The sequence below is a fragment of the Myxine glutinosa genome, chromosome 11 (assembly GCF_964187855.1).
Source record: "Myxine glutinosa chromosome 11, kmMyxGlut1.1, whole genome shotgun sequence".
Taxonomy (NCBI): domain Eukaryota; kingdom Metazoa; phylum Chordata; class Myxini; order Myxiniformes; family Myxinidae; genus Myxine; species Myxine glutinosa.
In genome coordinates, this window is record NC_136271.1 from 22,170,679 (window position 1) to 22,185,301 (window position 14,623).

General features: G+C 42.1%; 1 protein-coding gene across 1 annotated transcript in view; it reads left to right on the plus strand.

Annotated features, from left to right (window-relative positions):
• The window catches only part of LOC137436481 (neuroplastin), a 105,283-nt gene that overhangs the window by 72,575 nt on the left and 18,085 nt on the right, over positions 1–14,623 (plus strand). The window contains exon 5 of the mRNA XM_068130311.2: positions 8,019–8,283. Within this exon, the coding sequence (XP_067986412.1) occupies positions 8,019–8,283 (265 nt within the window). The remainder of the gene's footprint in view (positions 1–8,018; positions 8,284–14,623) is intronic.

The window sequence follows — 14,623 nt, forward strand, 5'->3', positions numbered from 1 at the left end:
AATGGCGGCAAATGTAGTTGGCAATGCGAATGGCAATGACGCAGTTGGAAATGGAGGTTTTGGGCAATTGTAAGGGGATCTATCTTATTTCATCTGGTGCAATGCAGTCAACTAATGGGAAACACAGCCTTAAACTAATACACATAATAAGGAATAACTATAGAGGTTCTATGGTGGCCTGCGTGCTTGTACATGGACTAGCTACGGTGCACTCATTACAATTAACAGCCAATTAAAAGGGGAAATGTACACAGGAATTTTAATACTAAATTTACAAAGTGAAGGCTCTAAAAACCGTAACTATATATATATATATGTGTGTATATATGTATATATATATATATATGTATATATATATATATATATATATATATATATATATATATATATATATATATATATATATATATATATATATATATATATATATGTGTGTATATATGTATATATATATATATATGTGTGTATATATGTATATATATATATATATATATATATATATATATATATATATATATATATATATATATATATATATATATATATATATATATATATATATATATATATATATATATATATATATATATATAGTATACATACAGCATGTATATATACTGCATGTATATATACTGCATGTATATATACTGCATGTATATATACTGCATGTATATACAGTCACGTGAAAAAGTAAATACACCCCGTGTAAAGTTTCGACTTTTTCAACATACAGCTATTTGATCCTCATTTCAACAATATTGATAAAGGTGATATAATATAACAAATATATGAAACATTTACATTTTGTAGTCCATTGTATAATTTAAATAAACATAAATGCAAATTTCGCATGTGGAAAAAGTAAGTACACCCCGACATTTATCACTACTTCAAATACCTAAAAGTAGAATCAGGTGCACCACCTCAGGTGCAAATGATTAGAACATCGTTAGAGAGGATCTTGGAGGGACCTGTCTTATTTAAACCTCAGACATTTAGTTTGGTTTGCTCTTTGTTGTTGAAGTGTGTGGCGTCACCATGCCTAGATCAAAAGAGCTATCTGAGGCCTTCAGAAAGAAGCCTACGAGTCTGGGAAGGGATTTAAAAAGATCTCCAAACAATTTGAAATCAATCATTCCACTGTCTGGAAGATCGTCCACAAGTGGAGAAGATTCAAACAACTGCCAACTTGTTCAGGCCAGGCCGCCCCAGCAAGTTCAGCCCGAGAGCAGACGCAAATGCTGAAAAGTCTCTAAGAACCCGAGAATGTCATCATGGACCTTCAGGTAGCTCTTGCCACTGTTGAAGTCATAGTGCACTAATCTACCATTAGAAAGAGGGTGCACAAATTTGATCTACATGGGAGGTGTGCCAGGAGGAAACCTTTGCTGTCCAGAAAGAGCATCAGGGCAAGACGAAAGTTTGCCAATGAACACCTAGGCAAAGACCAGCACTTCTGAACAATTTCTCTGGACAGATGAGTCAAAGGTAGAGCTATTTGGCCACAGTACCAGAAGACATGTTTGGCGAAAAACAAAGACAGCATTTGACCACAAGACCTGATACCAACTGTAAAGCATGGTGGTGGAAATATTATGGTTTGGGGCAGCTTTGCTGCATCAGGGCCTAGGCAGCTCACCATCATAGAATCCACTATGAATTCTTCATTGTACCAGAGGGTGCTTGAGGATAATGTGAGGCCATCTGTCGGAAAGTTGAAGCTCAACCAAAGGTGGACCTTGCAACATGACAATGACCCTAAAAGTACCAGTAAATCCACCAAGGAATAATTATAATAATAATAATGCATTTATTTTATATAGCGCTTTTCAGGAAGCCCAAAGACGCTTTGACAGAGTGCAAAACATAATGCATAGCAAAACATAAAAACAATTGCAAAAAAAGAAGAATCAATAGGGAAACATTCAAAGCACAAAGGAGGGAGAAGGAGAGGAGATAGCCAGGGGCCAGACGCTGCGGGCCTAATGCCGAATGCAGTGTTGAACAGGCGGGTCCCGAGCGATGCCCCGAACGTGGTGAGTGAGGAGGAGCCTCCGACGGTGCGAGGCAGCGAGCCGCAGAGGGCGGGAGCAGCGACGGAGAAGGCCCTGTCCCCCCAGGATCCAAACCCGGTCCGGATTGGGGGGGGCCAGGAGGCCAGCACCAGCAGAGCGGAGGCCGCGGGCGGGAGCGCGTCCAGAGAGGAGGCCAGCCAGGCAGGATGGGGCCAGGCCATGGAGGGCTCCGCAGGTCAAGAGGAGGATCCTGCACTGGACTCTCCGGGAGATGGGGAGCCAGTGAAGCCTGCAAAGGACGGGGGCGATGTGGCCAGGAATGGCTGAAAAGAAAGAAATGGAGGGTTCTGGAATGGCCAAGTCAAAGCCCGGATCTAAATCCCATCGAGATTTGTGGGGGGGGGGGGGGGGGGGTGGTTGGGGGGGGGGATTTGAAACGAGCTGTGCATGCAAGAAACCCCTCAAACATCGCACAGCTGAAAGAATTCTGCATGGAGGAGTGGGCAAAAATTTCTCCGTCGATGTCAGAGACTGGTAGACAGTTATAAAAAACGCCTACTTGAGGTTGTTTTTGCCAAAGGGGGCAATACCACCTGTTAGAGCCAAGGGTGTACCTACTTTTTTCCACATGTGAAATTTGCATTTATGTTTATTTAATTTATACAATGGACTACAAAATGTAAATGTTTCATGATATTTGTTATATTATATCACCTTTATCTCTCAATATTGTTGAAATAAAGATCAAATAGCTGTATGTTGAAATATGTTGAAAAAGTCAAAACTTTACATGGGGTGTACTTACTTTTTCACGTGACTGCACACACACACACACACACACACACACACACACCACACACACACACACACACACACACACACACACACACACACACACACACACACACACACACACACACACACACACAAGGTCCCACAGTTTACAGTGCATGTCAGAACAGAAACTCTACCATGAATTCCACAGAACTGTCTAGAACTCTGAGATAGAATTGTGAGGAGGCATATATTTGTGGAATGTTATGAAACAATTTCTCGTGTTGAAAGTGCCCAAGAGCACAGTGAGTTCCATCATCAGGAAATGGAAACGATATGGAACCACACAGACTCTTCCTACAGTTAGCCGTTCGACCACTGAGCAACCGGGCAAGAAGGACCTTGGTCAGGAGATGACCAATAACCCAATGACCACTTTGACAGAATTAGAGAGTTCCTTGACTGATATGGGGAACCTGCTGTAGAAGGTCACCAGTTTCTGCAGCGCTTCACAAATCTCGGCTTTATGGGAGAGTGGCCAGACGGAAGTCAGTCCTCAGAAAAAGGTACATGTTAGCACACCTGGAGTTTGCAAAAAGGCACATGAAAGACTCAGAGCATGAGGCAAAAGTTTATGTAGTCTGATGAGCCGAAAATTGAACTCTTTGGCCTGAATGCGAAGTGCTATGTCTGGTGGAAACCAAGCACAGCTCATCACCCATTTAACACCATTCCTAATGTGAAGCATGGTGGTGATAGCATCATGCTATAGGGATGCTTTTCAGTGGCAGGGATTTGGAGATTGGGAGCATAGAGGGAACAATAGACGAAGCCAAATACAGGCAAATCCGGAGGCGAACCCACTTCAGAGTGCAAAAGAGCTTAGACTGCGGTGAAGATTTACGTTCCAACAGGACATACAATGACCCCAGGCATACAGCCAGAGCTACACTGGAATGGCTTCAGAACAATAACGTGAAAGTCCTTCAGTGGCCCAGCATCTTCCCAATTCTGTCTCTACGTGCTGCATGGCGACATCACGGGGCGCCAGAGGTGCCTCGGCAATGTCGCACACTGGAGGATATGTTTATTTATTTGTCATGGGATACTTTGAATGTTTCTCTACTTGGTTTTAATTTTTTTTTTTTATGTCAAACATTTTGGGGTATTATGTGCAGATTAGTAACAAAAAAAATATATCAATTTTCTCAATTTTAAAATCTCAATTTTAAATTCAGGCTGTAACACAATGTGAAAAAAGGTCAAGGGGTGTGAATACTTTCTGAAGGCACTGTATATTATTTTTTTTGTATTAAGTTTGTTCCCTATAAAGTGCATGTTCATGAAGTTGCACTCGGACACAAAATCGTGTGAACTATGGTCAATAGCTCCCAAATTCATAGTAGAAAAAGGGGGATCAGGTTTTAGGCTAAACTAATACGCATGAGACATGGTTCACGTGTCTGGCTATGTGCAAATCCAGAACACCGGGATTTTGGCCACAACAAATCCCTCTGCAATATTCAAAAAGCATTACATGATCAAACGAGAACGATGCTCGGTAGAGCACATACCTCCGCCAGGCTGAACAGTTTACGTTTTGTATCCCACCGAGGCTGTATCTGGATTCGGACCTGAACCTAATTATAATCGCTTGTTCTTGGTGCCAAACCAACTCCTCCACCAAGTTTTGTCATTATCCGTACACAACCTTTTAAAATATGGTGCGTATATATCGTTTTTGCCTTATCACTCAATGGTGAAGAATCACTAAAATGCTCGTATCCGTATTCGCATCGTCACCCAAATCAAACATTCATCTGTCACATACCAAACCTCCCCACCACGTTTTGTCCGAATCCGTCCACAACTTTTTGAGATATCCTGTTCACACAGACAGACGGACAAACAGACTGGTGAAAACATAACCTCTGCCCACCTTTGGCAGAGGTAAAAATTGGTGTTTGGTGTGCCCTTTCCAGAAGGCATGTTGGACCAATATATTTTTTAAATCTTACTATAATTCACCAAATGTCCGTCTGTCCGTTCAAAGGTACCAAAAACGGCTGAACCGATCGCAACGATATTTTGGGTGGGTATTCCTGGGACCCCTAGGAGTAATATCGGCTGTATTGTTTTTCCAATTTTTTCCCAAATTTTCCAATTTTCTAGTTTTTCCAAACACGATGGAATAATATTTACCGATATGAACAGTGATGTGGCTTTTATTGAAATTCTACAAATACTGTTTAGATTTTGATGAGAATTATGAACCTGCCGCGAATGCCGAAGTGGACAGATTACGCAATGTGCGGGCTTGATAATATCCCAATACAACCGTCATTCAATCGTAATGTTAAACGTTAAACGTTAATCGTGTTAATCGTTTTGTTAAAGTATCAATTGATTGGAATTGAGTGAATACAATTACGATTTTGAATTCGTAATTGCATTCACCCACCGGTATGGAACTTCACATCAGGATTTAAATATTTGTTTGTCACGAATGTTGTTAAAAGTTTATTTTTTATATTAATGTTATTTCATTTGTGATTGGAGTTATGCTGTTTCGAATGAAAAAAGATATCGAGTTCAAGTGAATGATGAAATGCAGTGACGGTTTTACGTTCTAAACGTGAATTTGCGGATCGCCATATGCAGATTCGCCATTGACTGGGTATGGAACACACGTACCTGTTTGTTTGCGAACAGGTACGTTTTTCATGGAAGTCCTTCAAGAACTTGCTGTCCATGTCTGACGTGCGACTGAAGGTGCTACAGGAATGTGGAATTTATTGGTTTCATGATTTCGCATTTGCCGTTTCTGCATTGTCTGTTTGCTTCTGGCCTCCCACCTCACTCCTCACTCACTCACTAGTACTGTAACCTCACCAGGGTACCTCACTAGTACTGTAAATTGAGAAAAGTAAAATAATGGTGTTCTCCAGCAGTTTTTAAATGAACCAACTGGAGAATGGTGTTTGGAGAATGGAGAATGGTTCTGGTGTTTGTTCCCCCTCCATCCCCTCCCTCACCTCAAATGGCCACACGGCTGACTCCGCACATGAAAAAGCTGAATGCCTCAACTCTGTGTTTGCCTCTAAATCTTGTGTCCCAAACTCATCCCTCTCTGTACCCACCGTACCCAGTCATACCCAGCTGCTCCTGGACTCTCTGTCCTTTCCTCCTGACAAGGTGGAAAGGTTTCTGTCAACCCTCGACTCGGATTCTGCAACTGGACCTGACGGCATCAGCCCACGGATCCTAAAATCCTGTTCTGCCGCTCTTTCACACCCTCTCTCTGTTCTACTCACCCTCTCTTTTGCTCAAGGTCATCTTCCATCTGCTTGGAAATCTGCCAACATCACCGCTTTGCACAAAAAGGTGCAAAAACAGATCCCAGCAACTAGAGACCAATCAGCCTTCTCCCAATTATCAGCAAAGTCATGGAATCCATCATTGCTTCAGATATGAAATCTTTCCTCTTCTCCAATGGCTTTATCCCTGATCATCAATTTGGTTTCAGACCTGGACACTCTACTCTGGACATGCTGCTTCTGCTTTCACAACAATGGATGGAGGTCCTCAATGCCAAACAGGAAATTAGAGCAGTCTCCCTTGACATATCACGTGCCTTCGATACGGTCTGGCACCCCGCTCTGCTCACCAAACTCCTCTTTTGGTATCCATGGAAATCTCCACGCATGGCTGGCGGACTTCCTCTCTAGTCGTAGTCAACGTGTGGCCCTGAATAGGTTTCTCTCATCTCCTCTTCCTGTTCAGGCTGGAGTTCCCCAAGGCAGTGTTCTGGGCCCTGTGCTTTTTCTGGTCTTCATCAATGATCTCTCTGACTCTCTTGAAAATCCTCTCTATCTCTTTGCTGATGACTCTACTCTGTCGCAACATTCTTCATCCCTCAGATCGGCAGTCTGCAGCCTCCTCACTCTCTGCAGACCTGGACAAAATCGCAGACTTGGCAAACAAGTGGAACATGTCTTTCAATCCTGACAAATCTCACACTCTTACGATGTCTCTCCGAAAAGACCGACTGGACAACCCTCCCATCCACTTTCTGAATAATCCTCTCCAAGAAGTTCTGTCACTCAAGCTTTTGGATCTCACTATCTGCCATGATCTTTCCTGGGAAAACCACATTTCAAATCTGGCCTCCAAAGCCAGTCGCCGACTGGGCATCCTCCGTCGTGCGAAGTCCTTCCTTGGCACACCTGAGCTCCTCACTACATACAAGGCTTTCATCCGCAGCTCAATGGAATACTGCTCTCCCCTTTGGGCTGGTGCTCCTGCCTCACACCTAGCTCGTCTTCACGCTGTTGAAACCAAAGCATTCAGAATCATTGGAATCTCCCACGCTGAAGCTAACTCCAAGGGCCTCTCACTCACCCACCGCAGGCAGGTTGGTGGTCTTTCCGTCTTCTACCGACTCCCCTCTGGCCTTGCCCACCCCAGCTCTCTCTGGGCTCTGTCCCGCAAATATTCCTACACTTCTCACAAGATCTGCCTGCAACCCTCTTATGGTTAAACTGCCAAAATCAAGACTCTCTGCTCACCTTCACTCCTTCATTCCTCTTTTCTCTCGCCTCTGGGACAAACTCCCTCACTCTCTTCAATCCCACTCCACCCTCCAGGTCTTTAAAACGGCTGTTCGCCACCATCTCTTATCTTTCCCCATCCAAAACCTTGATCTTTTCTACCCCTGCTAATTTCACCCCAATTCCACTTTTTTGAAATACCAACTTCTGTCCTGGAAGTCCTTGGTGTCCTTGTGTTTTATACTTCTCCCTCCCCCCCCCCCCCTTCCCACGCCTCCTCCCCCCAAGCCCTCTCCCTTCCACACATCTCCCTGCTCTCAAATGTTGTGTTTGTGTGCTTCCCCTTCTCTCCCCATCTTGTCTTCCGCTCCCTCTTTTTATATATTTTGTTTGTCTGGTTGATTTGTTTGTGAAGTAAATGTTAGCTCTTTCACGAGCCTCGATTCAGTATACAAAAAAAAAAAAAAAAAAAAAAAATGGAGATGGACGGTTCTAGCAAGATGGTGCAAGCATACTTGTCAGTACAGTTTTTGAAGATTGCATAATCCCTGGTAGTTTTTGGCTACCTCGTTTTCCTGACATAACTCCTACATTAGCGTGTGGGAAAAGCTTATTTATTTGTTTTATTTGTGGCTGGCAATCTGGGAATATAGCTCAAAAATGTCATCTTTACCTGCAGATAGAAAATCACACGCATGTGACTGTGACGAGCACAGACGGACACTCGGAGCTGCTGCTGCATTCCGTACAGCTCACCGATGCAGGAGAGTACAGGTGTGAGGCGAGAAATTCAGCTGGCACAGCAAACTTTACGCAAGTGCTGCGTGTTCACAGCATGCGTGCAGCACTCTGGCCCTTCCTGGCCATTGTGGCCGAGGTTCTGTTGCTGTGCTCCATCGTAGGTGTATGTGAGCAATTGCACAAGTCGAGGAGCGAAAAACAAGGCAAGGGTCTCACCTGATAAGTTTGAAAGTGTCCGTGCACATTGTATTTTTGCAGGACTGCCTTTGATAGATCCATTTTCTGATGAACTTTATCAAAACTGTTGATCAAATAGGATCCACACAAATGGGTAAATTGGGATATGCAGTAATTTGAGGATAAAATAGGAATATTAGGCGAGACGTTCTACATGGCATATTGATAGGTTATCACAAACCAGTTGTAGCGCAATAACATCCTTCGATCTGACTTGTGCATTGGGTAATTGCACTGAGGTATAAATGTACTCGGGATGAATGCACATCTCCATTGTTGTACTGAGTATATATTGGGCTCTGTTTCAATGCCCAATTTCTGTAAATTGCATCTTTTTCTGATCACCTGCTGCTGTCTTTTACCACGTGGCCCTTGGCCATCTCCTTTTGCACCATTTGGCCCTCAGTCATCTCCTTTCGCCACATGACTGCACTCCTCCCAGCACTGACCCCCCCCCCCCCCTAGCCATCTTGCAGTGTATGACCCACACCTCATCTGCCTGGCCATTTTGCACCGCACCACCCTCACCTCTACCCCCCACCTGGCTATCTTGCATCGCATTACCCCCACCTCCCCCCTCCCCACCCCCCCAGCCATCTTTGAGTTGCATGACTGCCACATTACCCCCTCCCCCACCCATACCCCTGTCCTCATCTTTCACAATGTTGCCCCCCCCCCTCCAAGCTGTCTTTAGTCTTGCTGCACCCCTTCTCCCTGTCCCCTTAGTGATCCCTATTACCACAGGCTTCCGCTTTCGCTGCTCCCACAGCTATGAAGATTATTGGTACCAAAGGACAATGTTACCTTACTGGTGGCTTTATTTGTAAGTGTTGGTTCCATCTTGTTTAACAATGCTGTTTCAGCTATATATATAATATATATATATATATATATATATATATATATATATATATATATATATATATATATATATATAAAACCAATCTCCAAGACTGTATCTTGGCATTTGGCCAAATTTAATGCACGTTTTCGTTGTCGATGCAATAACTGCTGTAGGTGTACATTTCACATCTGTGCTCTCATTAACTGCATAATTTCTTTCAGACAGTCCTTACAGCTGACCCCTTTAGCGTTATGGCCAAGTGGTTAAGTGGGTGCTCTTGGGTTGTTGTTGTTTGATGGATGAGACTACAAGACAGATGTCGCTCAATTTTAAACTGAAACGTGCGTTCGGAGGACAGCTTAATTTTGTGATTGAGATCTATTTTTTTAATGCATTATCTTGATCTTTCACATTAACTGTTATAATTGAGGCCTTTCTGGCATGCTTTTCCTTTGATTGGGCAGTAGTATGTGTGCAATTTGTCCCAGATGTACGACCGTGCCCCCTCCGCCTCCCCCTACTCGTCCTCCCCATGAACCCCAGCCATGACAATAAGCTCGTCAAAATGCAAGTACTAAAGTTCGTTAACATGTCGATGCAGACTAGGAGTTTATAAAGAGTTGCGCACCAAATTTTAGAAGGAGTGGCATGGGGGTTCGTACAGTTGTGCTGCTGGTACAGTGAGTGCTCCCTGTGGTTTAGGGCAATCATTTTATCATGGTGCCGGTGATATCACACCTGCTCTTTGTTGAAAGACACCGTCGGGTCCTTGTCCACCAACCAATTCCACCAGACGGGTCCACAGATTATCACCCATTCGAGGGATTGTACATTAATTGATGCAACTTTTTGAACATTAATTTTAATTAATTTATTTATTATATTAATGAATTACATGAATTAACTTTTGAACATTAATTTTTCAACATTAATTTTTCAACATTAATTTTTCAACATTAATTTTTCAACATTAATTTTTCAACATTAATTTTTCAACATTGATTTTTGAACATTAATTTGATGTCCATTAATTGACCTAGACTTTGAAGCATTATTCTGACAGTTTATAGTCTGATAAATTGAACTGACTTGACAGCTCAAAAGGTAAGTGTTCAAAAGGTATCGCTTCTCCACCATCCTGTCGGACATGGTTCTAAATTAGATATGTTGCATAAAGCTCATTTGGTCAATAATATTAGTGATTAGAAATTGTATTTAACTTTATTGGTGTAACCGTCGTGGTGGCTTAGCGGTTAGGGTGCTGGCTTGGGATCCGAGGATCCTGAGTTCGAATCCCGGTCGATTGCTGAATTAACGCCAGGGGGATTGACTCAGCCTGTCATCCTTCCAAGGTCAGCAAATTGAGTACCAGTTCACTGGTAATTCCCTGTGTGTCGCAAGAGGCGACCAACACAGGGTTGGCAGCAGGAAGAGCATCCGGACATAAAACATTGCTTCAAAAAGGGGACCACGGTGCCCGGAAAAGGCCAACCCCTGCTCTGCAGGGAAAAATGGCCTCAAAAGGTGGTTCGTAAATGTTGCATTATCTGGTCTGCTGAATGAGTTCCTGTGCTTTATCTTCCTAATAAGAGAGACCAATTAGCCTCGGGTCCTTTGATTCCATTCCTTCCATGGATGCAAGATTCTTCCCACAGAGGTTAGGTGTACTTCATGGCACTGTGGGGGAATGCCTTGTACATTTAAGTGCTCCAGACATCGAAGGAACGATTTTAAACTCTGAGAACACCTCCTAGGTTTTGCAAGGCAATGCCAGCTTGGAATTGGTTGGTTGTTTTTGTCATGTCCTGGTCGTCTCTGATGCTGCCGTAGATGGATGAGGTGGAGCTTGATTGATGAGGTGGAGCGAGCGACTCAGATTAGATTATTGCATCGCATAATTTTGCAACAAATCTGCTAAAAAAAAAAAAAACCCATGTTAAGCGTTGCAGCCAAAAGCCTGTCGTGACATTGGATCCACTGCCAATTAATTTCAGTCTGCAGTATGATCAGATCTCTACGCTATCCCTATCTCTCGCCGCAGTATCTCGACCTAAGCAGCCTTTCGATGATTGGGATGTTTTGTTTTTTTAATTGGATGAAGGCTGCACGTTCTTATGCGAAATTAAAATCTTCTGTTTCCGTTCAACTGTGCTGTGGTTCTTCATTTCATCCATTTATTTATTTTTTGCAATACAGTAAAAAGTGCTTGTTCTTCATTATGATGAGATGATTTCTGTTTTAGAATATAATTCTGTTCTTTGCAAACTGTTGTCCAGATACTTTTAGGGGTTTTGCCTGTACGTTTCAGAATAAGGTCACTTTGGGCATCAGTTGGGAATGCGGAGCAGTAAGAATCGCTACTAATCTGACAGTAAAGTTTAAGGAAATATTGGATGAGCTTATTCTTTCTGGGGACTATCAGGCCACCTACGCGGATGACCATTGCACGCTCCACCATTTTGTGGTCGTATGGACCATTGGTGAAGAGGCAGAGCTGATCTGTTTATCTCATCATGCCAAGGTGAAGCCACCTCAACTTTATCATGCACTAAAGTGGTGGGAATTGTGTTTGAATCGATCATAAATGGCCTCTGATTTTGCTCGCACTATGCATTACCTTTTATTTATTTATTTTTCTGGCTCAGCCAATCATAAAAGCAGGTTTCATTGGCATTCATGCGTGTACAGTACTACTTTTATCTAATAGATGCAACACTTGACCATTCAGGTCTTAAATTGCAGCACTGCAGTCTACATAATGTTCGCAAATGGAGGTGAAAGGCAAAGTGTACTTGACTGGTTGTCTGTAACAATCTCATTTAACATGATAATTTTGATCTCGTATAAACTAAGATGCGTTCTTGTGGACCGGTCATTTATCAACATTCATCATATCAACATTTATCAACATCAACATTTATCAACATAACATATATATATATATATATATATATATATATATATATATATATATATATATATATATATATATATATATATATAACATTTACAACATTTATCAACATTTAATATATATAATCAATAAATATAACATTTAACAACAACAATTTAACAAATTAACAACAACAATTTAACAACAACAATTTAACAACAACAATTTAACAATTTTATCAATATATGACATTTATCAACATTTATCAACCAACATTTATCAACAACATTTATCAACATTTATTTGTCCACATTTAATATATATAATCAATAAATATAACATTTAACAACAACAATTTAACAAATTAACAACAACAATTTAACAACAACAATTTAACAACAACAATTTAACAATTTTATCAATATATGACATTTATCAACATTTATCAACCAACATTTATCAACAACATTTATCAACATTTATTTGTCCACATTTATTTATCAACATTTATCAACATTCATCAACATTTATCAACATTTATCATTACTAGGGCATGCCCGTACTATATATACTAGGGCATGCCCGTACTATATATACAGTATATCTAAAATTATATCCCCCCCCTCTATTTACATGAAATGGTTTGGTTCATGAAATGTTTTGGTTCATTCGCAACGCCAAAGCGAACGGCGAACGCTTTACATGAAATGGTTTGGTTCATGAAATGTTTTGGACCATTCGCAACGCCAAAGCGAACGGCGAACGGCTTGCGAGTACAGTGACAATCCCCCCCCCCCCCCCCCCCCCTCTATTTACATGAAATGGTTTTTATTAGTTTTAAAACATAGTTTAACGCCAACATAGCGCCAACATAGTTTGCAAACATGAAATAAATGAATACGCTCTCAAATGTGCCATCCGAGGCAGAGTGTGTTCGCCACGTTCGGCACACGCGATAGCTCGCTGCTCTCTGATTGGTTGAATCGTTTTTTGGACATAGCTCGGTAAGTAATTGTCCGATTAATATGAAACCTTGAAAAGGCACATCCTCGGGTCCCCAGCAATATACCTGGCAAGTTTAAAGTATATCGGACCCGTGGTTGTCGAGAAACAGCGGTCACAGACAAACAAACAAACAAACACACAGAGATTACTGGAATTATAGATAGATATCTAAAATTATATCCCCCCCCCTCTATTTACATGAAATGGTTTGGTCCAAAGCGAACGGCTTGCGAGTACGGTGACAATCCCCCCCCTCTATTTACATGAAATGGTTTGGTCCAAAGCGAACGGCTTGCGAGTACGGTGACAATCCCCCCCTCTATTTACATGAAATGGTTTGGTCCAAAGCGAACGGCTTGCGAGTACGGTGACAATCCCCCCCCTCTATTTACATGCAATGGTTTGGTCCAAAGCGAACGGCTTGCGGAGTTTGGTAAAGAAATCGCCATAGCTCAGTAACTACTTGTCCGATTAATATGAAACCTTGAAAAGGCACATCCTCGGGTCCCCAGCAATATACCTGGCAAGTTGCAAGTATATCGGACCGGTAGTTGTCGCGAAACAGCGGTCACAGACAAACACACAGACACACACACAGACACAGACACACAGAGATTACTGGAATTATAGATAGACTAGGGCATGCCCGTACTATATATATATCTAAAATTATATCCCCCCCCTCTATTTACATGAAATGGTTTGGTCTATGAAATGTTTTGGTCCATTCGCAACGCCAAAGCGAACGGCGAACGCTTTACATGAAATGGTTTGGTCCATGAAATGTTTTGGTCCATTCGCAACGCCAAAGCGAACGGCGAACGGCTTGCGAGTACAGAACTGCTACCATCATCAAGTAGAAAGAGAAGAGAAAAAAAAATGAAAAGGAAAAACATTCCAAACCGCGAGGGAAAACAACACGGCACGTCGACACAACAACGTGTCCTGTGATTGGCCGTACGTGGCTGCCAGTAGCTGCCCCCAAAAAAAAGCTTTCACCGTCCGGCGACTGAATTTAAGGGGAAAAATAAAACGCTCTTCGCTTAAAACAACGCCCTTCGCTCTGACTGAATTGGGACAATGTTTTTATGTTTTTAATTGAATTACTATCCGTAATGGCGCACGCTCTCACGGGAGCTCCGGAAGGTCGTATATCGCAGTTACGATGAATCGCAAATTAGTTTTTATTAGTTTTATAATTAGTTTTAAAACATAGTTTAACGGCAACATAGTTTGCCGACGGGAAATAAATGAATACGCTCTCAAATGTGCCATCCGAGGCAGAGTGTGTCCGCCACGTTCGGCACACGCGATAGCTCGCTGCTCTCTGATTGGTTGAATCGTTTTTTGGACATAGCTCGGTAAGTAATTGTCCGATTAATATGAAACCTTGAAAAGGCACATCCTCGGGTCCCCAGCAATATACCTGGCAAGTTTCAAGTATATCGGACCCGTGGTTGTCGAGAAACAGCGGTCACAGACAAACACACACACACAGACACACACACACACACACACACAGAGATTAGTGGAATTATAGATAGATAATATATATATATATATA